At 36.7% G+C, this 10,245-nt stretch overlaps 1 protein-coding gene across 2 annotated transcripts; it reads right to left on the bottom strand.

The window, feature by feature from the left end:
* Window positions 1–2,729: 2,729 nt before the first annotated feature.
* On the bottom strand, window positions 2,730–8,107 carry LOC128006545 (tubulin beta-4B chain). Of its 2 annotated transcripts, none has more exons than XM_052592747.1 (4): window positions 7,883–8,107; window positions 4,230–4,338; window positions 4,019–4,129; window positions 2,730–3,933 (listed from the first exon to the last, which is right to left on the bottom strand). In XM_052592747.1, exons 1-4 carry the CDS (start codon window positions 7,937–7,939, stop codon window positions 2,873–2,875), a joined length of 1,338 nt encoding a protein of 445 aa, XP_052448707.1. In that variant the 5' UTR covers window positions 7,940–8,107; the 3' UTR covers window positions 2,730–2,872. The 2 variants fall into 2 exon arrangements, with proteins under 2 accessions (XP_052448707.1, XP_052448708.1); XM_052592748.1 differs by having other exon boundaries at window positions 4,230–4,440; window positions 7,883–8,033.
* Between the last annotated feature and the right edge of the window lie 2,138 nt (window positions 8,108–10,245).

Below are 10,245 nucleotides of genomic sequence, written 5' to 3'. Positions count from 1 at the left end.
CATTCATTATGTTTATATGAAGAGGTGCTTCTCAGGCTCCAAGCATTTGTATGCAGTATATAGAGTGGCAGAGGCCCATCTGTGCAGCCTAAAACCATCCTAATTTATGTTTCACACCTCTTGCTGCCGCCACACTTTGCATCTCATAGCACATACTCACTTTCTCTCTCTCTCTCTTCAGTGACAGTGACAATGAAGTTGCTTTGGCTGTTAAAGAGCAATCCATCATCTGTTTAGAGCGCTTCATCAACATTGTGTACATAGCAGTGCTAAAACAGAGAGGATTTATGCTGCACAGACAGAGGCTTTTTCTAGTGCCATATGGATGAGGAATACAATCACAAAAACCAATTAAAAAGAATAACATGCATGCATTAGGTTGTGAAAGCTGAGACAACAAAAGATCACATTAGTGGCTCTTACATGAGCTTGTGCTCACAGTATCAGACTACAATCTGTTTCAAATCTTTTACAAAACCAGTTCTTCTTTTTTTGCTGTTTACTTTTGGATTGTTTCACTTTATCGTATTTTACTTGTATGTCACTTTTCTAGCAAGATATGGATTACTGTGACTCTAAAATAGAACTGAGCCCTTACAAGAAACAGCTGCGGTACTTTACCATACTTCCATGTGCATAGTACATAAAAATAATGGTAGTGCATCATGTTCAGAATTTCTTTATTTTTTTTAAATTATTTCTTTCTTTTTACTATTTAATAAATATACTGCAGTACATGCCGGATTTCACTGTTCAGAGTGACTTGTCAAATTATTGTCAAACGTTTGCCAAAAAAAAAAAAAAAAAAAAAAAGGATTTTGGGATGCAACAGTATAAAAAATCTGAAGATAATGTTATTTCTGAACTACAAGGTATATATATATATATATATATATATATATATATATATATATATATATATATATATATATATATATATATATATATACACTATTTTGTGTGAATAAATAATTAAATACATAGTCAAATGGTTCAATCAATTTTATACGGATCACCACATTATAATATACAGCATGAAAAACTTTACATTAAGCTCTGTTATTAAACTATTTTTTTTTAAAGACAAACTTAATGTGATAAATTACAGCAAATGTAATCTTAATGTAACACTATTAAAAACATGAAGACTTTCAAAATAAAAGATCCAATATTGGCCTATAAGTGATATGTTAAAATATATTAAATATATATAATTTAAAAATAATCATTAGATATTAATATTTAATATTTTGAAATATAAAACAATTGACAGTTATTATGAACATTAAAGCACAGCCTATAAGTATGCCATATGATGATGTACTGTCAATCTACAGTATGTTAATTAGAGAAAGGCAATGTCTATAGTCACTGGAAACTTCTAAACGCTGCTAACTTAAGACACCATTACTCAATAAATGAAGCCCTCCTCTTCGATCTTCAACACACACACACAGCTAGTTGATTCAGTTAATGTCCCTTCCCCTTCTGCTCTGGTGTCGACTGAAAGCAATTCAACTCGAAGCTTCTTTCCTTCAATGTTCCATGAAATTGGGCCAGATTGTTGTGTCACGTTAATTAATGTAATCATCGTAGACCTGAAAGAGCTTCGGGTTAATAATTAGATCTGCTTTGATGACAATGCTGTATATAATATTTTAGTAAAGCTCAACATCTTTTATCTGAGAAAGATGTGGCAACGATTCAGCAGAGTGCAAAACTGTATGTAGCGTTTCATACCTAATTGTGTTTGTGCATGTGTAACCTACAGCAGCTGTGTATTCTGTGTAACTCTGGGTCACATACCTCTCGAAACGGGTAGCTGGCTAGCTGCAGCATACTTGTACCTCTCCTGTTTGAAGACGGAGCATCTCGAGTCTCGACACAAGCGACCTTTTCAGTAACTTATTATCGCCACCTGCTGGCGAGAACTGAATTTCGACACAATATAAATGCCCTGGTATTTTACGTTTAAGTGTTGTGTTGTTGGATGTATGAGTAATTCAAATTTAAAATACCAGCAGTGATCAAAATAATATCTTTGTATCGATTAACTCTTTCTTATATTTGCAGTCCGAAGCTTTTCATGTTCGTCTTAGTAGCTCCAACAGTAGAGCTCGGCACTAGCAATGCAAAGGTAATGGGTTTGATTTTCAGGAAATGCAAAAATCAATACCTTGAATGCAAATTAAGTCACTTTGGATAAAAGTGTCTTCCAAAGGAATACATGTAATTTAAAGTATTTGAGTTAATCTCAATATTTGAAACACTACATTTTTCAGCTAGTCAGTTCATGATGATTGAGTGATGTCATCATCCAGTTCAGCTCTCTTCCAGTAGTGTCCGTGCAATCAGTCAAGTGTCCCCAACTAAGTCAAAAGCAACAATGGCAAGGAACCAAAAAAAAAAAAAAAAAAAATACCTTGGGAGAAACCGGGCTCAGTCAGGGGGCCACTTCTACTCTGGGCAGAAGAAACTAGCAGTCTTTTTGAACGCTAGATGGCGGTCTTGCATCATTGAATGATCTGCACACTGAAGACATGATTACATCTAGCTTGCACTACTGTTGCACATAAGTTTTGAAATGGGATGCTTTTTGTTTGTTGTTATGGAAAGAAGCCACTAATCTTACTTTGATTTTCTATATTGTTAAACAAAAACAGTTTCATCTATAATCTACTTTAATGCATGTACAAGGAAAAAGGCCAAAGACTAGACACCCAACAGACTGCTATAACATGTAGAGCTTTAATACACATTTGTGTACATTTATACCTTTTAGTTACTCATGAAAGAAAGAACAGAACAAAAGGTCAAACCAATTAGAAACTGAACAGAACAGCAGTGAACAAGAAGTTGAGCATTCAACTCTTTATGCAAGCTCCTCTTCTCCCTCTTCTTCGAATTCTCCCTCCTCTTCCGCAGTGGCATCTTGGTACTGCTGGTACTCTGACACCAAGTCATTCATGTTGCTCTCGGCCTCTGTGAACTCCATCTCATCCATCCCCTCACCGGTGTACCAATGCAAGAAAGCCTTGCGCCTAAACATAGCAGTGAACTGCTCAGAGATGCGCTTGAACAGCTCCTGGATGGCAGTGCTGTTGCCAATGAAAGTGGCTGCCATTTTGAGACCTCGAGGCGGGATGTCACACACAGCGGTCTTGACGTTGTTAGGGATCCACTCCACAAAATAGCTGCTGTTCTTGTTCTGGATATTCAACATCTGCTCATCCACTTCCTTCATGGACATGCGGCCTCGGAAAATAGCGGCCACGGTGAGATAACGGCCGTGGCGGGGGTCACAAGCAGCCATCATGTTCTTGGCATCAAACATCTGCTGGGTGAGCTCGGGCACCGTAAGAGCCCGGTATTGCTGACTCCCCCTGCTGGTGAGAGGGGCGAAGCCAGGCATGAAGAAATGCAGACGGGGGAAAGGCACCATGTTGACGGCCAGTTTGCGGAGATCAGCGTTGAGCTGGCCGGGGAAGCGCAGACAGGTGGTGACCCCACTCATTGTGGCAGACACGAGGTGGTTAAGGTCTCCATAGGTTGGTGTGGTGAGTTTGAGCGTACGGAAGCAAATATCATACAGTGCCTCATTGTCGATGCAAAAGGTTTCATCGGTGTTCTCCACCAGTTGATGGACGGACAGTGTGGCGTTGTAAGGCTCCACAACGGTGTCTGAGACTTTGGGTGAGGGCACCACGCTGAAGGTGGTCATGATGCGATCTGGGTACTCCTCACGAATTTTGCTGATGAGGAGTGTGCCCATGCCTGACCCGGTGCCACCTCCAAGGGAGTGGGTGAGCTGGAAGCCTTGCAGGCAATCACAGCTTTCTGCTTCCTTACGGACTACATCGAGAACTGAATCTACAAGCTCAGCCCCTTCGGTGTAGTGACCCTTGGCCCAGTTGTTTCCTGCACCACTCTGACCTACGATTGAAGAAATCCAGATCATACCCGGCTCATTTTGCTCTAGATTTTAACATTTAATTAAATGACATGAAACCAGACTTACCAAAGACAAAGTTATCTGGACGGAAGATCTGCCCAAATGGTCCAGATCTCACTGAATCCATGGTGCCAGGCTCCAGGTCGACAAGAACAGCACGAGGTACATACTTTCCACCTGTTATAGAAAAGAGCACATTTACAATCTAAAAAAAATAAAATAAAGAGCCTTCCTTGCCAGGTCTTTGTGTATTATTATGCTGCGAATGCAAACTGACCAGAGGCTTCGTTGTAGTACACATTAATCCGCTCCAGCTGCAGATCACTGTCGCCGTGGTAAGACCCCGTCGGGTCGATTCCGTGCTCATCACTAATCACCTCCCAAAACTGATCGTACAGGGGAAAATTTGTCGATATTGACGTAAAATTAACACTTTTCACAAAAGTATCACGTCAATAAAGTCCTCTTTAGCACTGTTGTCATGGCAACTACAAACCACAAACGAAAGTTTACAGAGGATTAATGTTAAAAGTTGTGATAAAGAAATAGCACAAAAAATATAACTAGTCAACTATAATTGGTTATAGAAATAAAATAACTAACGTTACACAACATATAAGTTCCTTTAAACTATGCCCTTCGCTTTTATTTGTTAACCCTCCATCCTAGAACCATAGACATATAAATAGCTAGACGCCTCATTGGCCGCTCGACCGCACGTCAACGTCGCCGCCATATTGGAGCGGGCAACTCTCATAACTCTCACATCAGGAAAGAAGAAAACATACCTGACTCATCGACAGATTTGGACACCTACAAACCGTCACACGATAATAAAAACAGATCTCGGGGTGTTATCTTTCACAGGTAAGACTCAGCTGTTCTTCCTCGATGTTTTTTTGGTCATTTTTAACATTATGTTGACAGCTTAATTAACCACCAGTGTCAGACGATTAATAATATCGCTAGCGTAGTTGTGAAAGCTGAGACTTTATAAGTTTACGAGTTTCAAAGTTTAAATGAATTCTTATTACGTTTTAACTTATATTGCCGTTTATATAATAAACTAAATGGTGTTATGAGCACAATATACAGAGTGAGCCCGTTGACTTGTCTAGATTAATGATGGAGCTAAAGCTTCTCTCTTTAATTTCACTACCGTTACTTATCTACAAAGATTAAGTGGTAACACTTTAGAATACTAGTCCTTTAGTTAATGTTAGTTAATTCATTAACAAACATGAACAAACAATGAACAATACATTTATTACTGTATTTATCCATCTTTGTTCATGTTAGTTAATGAAAATACAGTTATTCATTGTTAGTTCATGCTAATTCAGAGTGCATTAACTAATGTTAACAAGCACAACTTTTGATTTAAATAATGCATTAGTAAATGTTGAAATGAACATCAACTAAGATTAATAAATGCTGTAGAAGGACTGTTCTTGCTTAGATCATGTTAACTTAAGTAGTTAAATAATATTAACTAATGGACCGTTATTCAAAAGTGTTACCGATTAAGTTTATCATCACTTGATTATAAGGATTTCATTGCTTTTCATAAAACTGTGAACTGATTCTATGTATTGTCTTTTTTCTTCCCTTTTAGCCATTTGCAAACAGGACAAGGAAAGCTGAGGAAAGCTGTTCTCTGCATTTCCAAGAGACAACACGATTCCTCCCTAGACTAGTGTTGTGTTTGTACTAAACCCAGAGCAGCCCTGAATGAATCGACAGAATGACCCAGCTCATATTCTGCATTCTGCATTTAAAAAGCTTTGCACAGGCTGTTTAATGCTGATAATGTACTGCGTGTTTCTTTACACAAAAACTACATGATGTTAATGAAAAACACAGGAGCTCAAATTGAGTAATGCAATATCATGATAAACTCATTGTGATGTTGTTATAATTATTATTAATTTTGCGTAATAAGTTTTTGAGGGGAGCATCTCATATTCTGGTCTGTGATAAAAATAACTATACTTTGAGATTTTGTGGCACAAGGTAAACCTTACACACTCACACCCAAACATTCATATGTGTTAACATTAGGGGTGTCACGATTTTGATTTTAAATCGAAATCGATCGAAATTAAGTCAGAGTCTCGAACTTCGAATTAAAAAATGGAATCGTCGGACCGTGGCCGCTATTTTCCGAGGCCGCATGTCCATGAAGGAAATTTGACAGTGTAATGTGGTACATTGCAAACAAAGGTCAGATATTATATTACATAAAAGTCTAGTTTGAAAAATGACAATCTGTGCTTTAAAGAGAATAAATGTAAAAATCGAGAATCGAATCGAACCGTGACCTTAGAATCGAAAATGCAATCGAATCGAGGATTTAGAGAATCGTGACACCCCTAATATATATATATATATATATATATATATATATATATATATATATATATAAATCCAAATGAATGACAGTGAAGTGTTTAACAAGTGTTTATCTTTAATCTTTTGTTTTGTTGTGAACTTGAATGTCATCTTTTGTGACTGCACTTACAAAAGAGAAACTGGATGGCAGTTTATTTTAAGTTTTCAATTGACTAAAGATATAAGTTATTGTTACATTATGTTGTTAATAAAAGTTTTAAATTTGACAGTGTAATGTGGTACATTGCAAACAAAGGTCAGATATTATATTACATAAAAGTCTAGTTTGAAAAATGACAATCTGTGCTTTAAAGAGAATAAATGTAAAAATCGAGAATCGAATCGAACCGTGACCTTAGAATCGAAAATGCAATCGAATCGAGGATTTGGAGAATCGTGACACCCCTAATAATTATTACACAAATAGTATTTTAAAATTACATTTCAATTTTTTTTATTTTACTCTTTAATTTACTATTAATTTATTCTTCATTTTTGTCTATTCTGTTTTATTCCACCCTTGATATTACATATTCTTTTTGCTATTGTTAACCTATTGTTGTTCAGTTATTTATTATGGTATTATTCATATTATACAAATAATTTTATACTATTATAAATCTATTATATTGAATATGTTATTGTAGCGTTGTACTCGCTTTTCATATTATCCATAGCCTCATCAGTTATGTGTTATTATTTGTTGTGGAGTTCATCTGTAGGCTATAGTGTGTCACTTTTTGATTTGTATTTACTTGTTTTATTAAATTTTCTCAACAATATTAAATTATTAGTATTTAAAGATGTATTACTTAGATTTTATCACAGAATTTCAATGGGAATGAGCTGTGTTCTGATCTGAGACACGAAATAGAGAAAAAAGAAAGAAAAATGTTGGGATTGAACACAGAGAAAGCAATAAAACAACTACATTTAATTTAATGTATATTCAAATTAAATTACATGCATATGTCACAGTTATACTAAATTAACATTAGAATTGTAAACCGAAAATAATCAATGAAATCAACAAGTGAGACAAATGTGAGCCTTCACAATTCCTTACGAAAATTAATAATTTTCCAAACCTAACTAAATAACTGGAGGCAAAGTTTTTAACTGCATGTAGATCACAAACCTGAAATCGGTTGATAAATGTGAACGTTATCGTGTTTTTATTCAGAAAAAACGGCAGCTCCCCGTTTCCTTCCATGAATTTTTAAGGCAGTCTTGCCCTCACTAACATGGCGGACGCGTTGACGTATCGCAGCAACGGCTCAGAGCGGCCAATGAGGCGTCTAGTTATTTATGTCTACGCCTAGAACATTCCAGCATCTCACTCAATCCTATTCCATTATCATTGATAGCACAATTGTTTATACACTTATTTATTTATTTATTTTTTGTCTGTGTGTTGTTGTCTCTGTGTACTGGAAGCTTATGTCACTAAAACAAATTCCTTGTATGCGTAAGCATACTTGGCAATAAAGCTCTTTCTAATTCTGATAATCTCGTAATCAATAACGTTAAGTTACTCACTTTGGCACCGATTTGGTTTCCACATTGACCAGCTTGCAGGTGAACAATTTCCCTCATGTTGAATCGTTAAGGATAAAGCACTTGTTTTGTTCAAAACGAGATGTATTGATCTATCTTCCACCGCGCGTCGACACTGCGTGAGCACGGCGAACAGTTTTCAGTTATAAATAACGCCAGCCTTTGGATTTAAACACGGGTGGATAAACGAAACGTCAATCATTCTTTGCCCGCGTTTGATTGGTTGAGGTGCTCGCGCTATCATGACGCTTCTGTGTTTGATTGGATTAGAGATATTTAATCATGGCTGCGTTCAGCCCCGACAAAACGTTGCACAACGTTTTTTAAACAGAAACGGTGATGAGTTGAACACACTGTTCTGATGACGCAAGAGTTGCAACTATGGCAGCTGAGAAGGCCATTAATGTCAAGCTGCAACGAACACATTTGTACATTATTTTCCTTGAAGTGCGAGTTCACTTTAATACCACGTGCTTTATTTACATGTTGCTGCTGATTGGACTGCAGTTCTGACACACCCACCAAACAAGAGAAAACGCATCTCAAACCCCGTTGCACACTGGTGCAAGGCGTTTCCAGGAAACAAGACGTTCAACCCGGAAACCGTAGCAAAACGTTGCGCACCGTTTTGAACTTGAACATGCCCCAGTTGTCAGTGGTTACAACACTGCGAGGTCTCCCAGAAACCGTTTTGTATTGGTAACCAGATACGCATATAGACCAGCTGAGCTTCTATCATTGAATAGACGTATTGTCTCATTGAGCATCATGTTACCAAGCACCACCTTCACCAAACAGTGATATGACACATTTGGACTATACATGCGTTCGTAAACTGAATGCATTAGCCTAACTTTTGGCACACTTGACAATATTATAATTTAATTTTCAGTTTGCTGGTATTTGAAATGTGAGGTATAGCACCAGTTGTAGGCCTATGTCATGTCTGGAGAAGTGAGGAGCTGCTTGTAAAGACATGCTCAAATGTTACTTATTGAACATCTATGGCTGACATTTAGAAACTCTGTGTAAATTCTGAGTCATAAAGCAACACCATTTGAGAACCAGAGATCTGTATCTCTTTATTACCAAGTTTATGTTTGCCTCATGTCTCTTGAGCTCATAAGAAAACGTAACTATTTTATGAAGTGGGGATTTTATTCATTTGTACAATGTGATACGTGTGGAAACATATCAACATTTCTAGACAATTTTTAGAAAATTAATAAACATGAATGTCCACCGCTAAACCACAGAAAACCTATATTAACCACAGATTTGCAAAAAATTTAAAATAGTAACCAAAATACTATGAGATTGCGTTGACTTTTCAAAGTTATGTCAGGGGTTATCTACTTGACATTCACTATTTTGGGTCTTCTTTTGCTGTAGAGCAAGTAACACTGTAACTCAGGCCGTAGTCAGTTCATTGTTTAAGATACTCTATGTGTTAATCTGTTGAGCTTACAATAGTCATACAGTATCAACAACTAAATCATTCTTTTCTGTATGAAGGCTTAGTAGTAAACTATCCTGCGATAGAGATCACAAAAATATGTAGGCTACTTCCTCCACTGAGTCTTTGTATTTTCTTTTTGTATAGGACCTCCATTAGACCCATTCTGATAACGATCTATCGCTGTTGATGTAAATAACAAATGAATGAGAGCATGAGAAAATAGTTATAGTACCCTGTGGCTTTGAAATTAATATCTTTGACCCTGTTTCAGCCCATCTTTATTTAATGTGACACAAACTTGAAAATACACAGGTACAGACAGCAAACATACACACAAATGCTCAAGAACATAAAGAACATACTATATAATATAACATAAATATATTGAAATAGCTAAAAATAGCTGGAAGCAGATTAAACCAGAAGTCAGATTCATGAAATTTGTATACAAATGGCCACGCCCACTTTTATGAGGAAAAATAATAGCATTAAGAAGTATTTGTATAGGCCTGTATTGTGCTCCCATCCCTAAAGTGCTGGGTACAAGTGGGATGTACAATATCGCTTCATTATTTATGAGTATCACAGGTGTCAGGATTCAGTTCATGCATGCTATGACAGAAGCACACGTAGTCTGAGCAAGCACAAAATGAAATATGATTAATGACAAGGCTGGAATGAATTTCTACAGCAGGGACATATGTTGCGTTATGCCAGTTGTTGCTGGTTGTTGACATACAACATGCTATGTATTATAATAATCAGGTCTACTTATCAGTACCTTGTCAGACCACAAATAAGGCCAAAAGAGCGTTTTTAGACCAAGAGATCCAAGATTCAAGATTTTATGACATGTAAGAGGACAGTTTAAACCTAACTCTGATTA

Source organism: Carassius gibelio, chromosome A5 (assembly GCF_023724105.1).
Source record: "Carassius gibelio isolate Cgi1373 ecotype wild population from Czech Republic chromosome A5, carGib1.2-hapl.c, whole genome shotgun sequence".
NCBI classification, from domain to species: Eukaryota; Metazoa; Chordata; class Actinopteri; order Cypriniformes; family Cyprinidae; genus Carassius; species Carassius gibelio.
The sequence above is the reverse complement of the archived record's forward strand: the minus strand, read 5'-3'. Positions and strand labels throughout refer to the sequence as shown.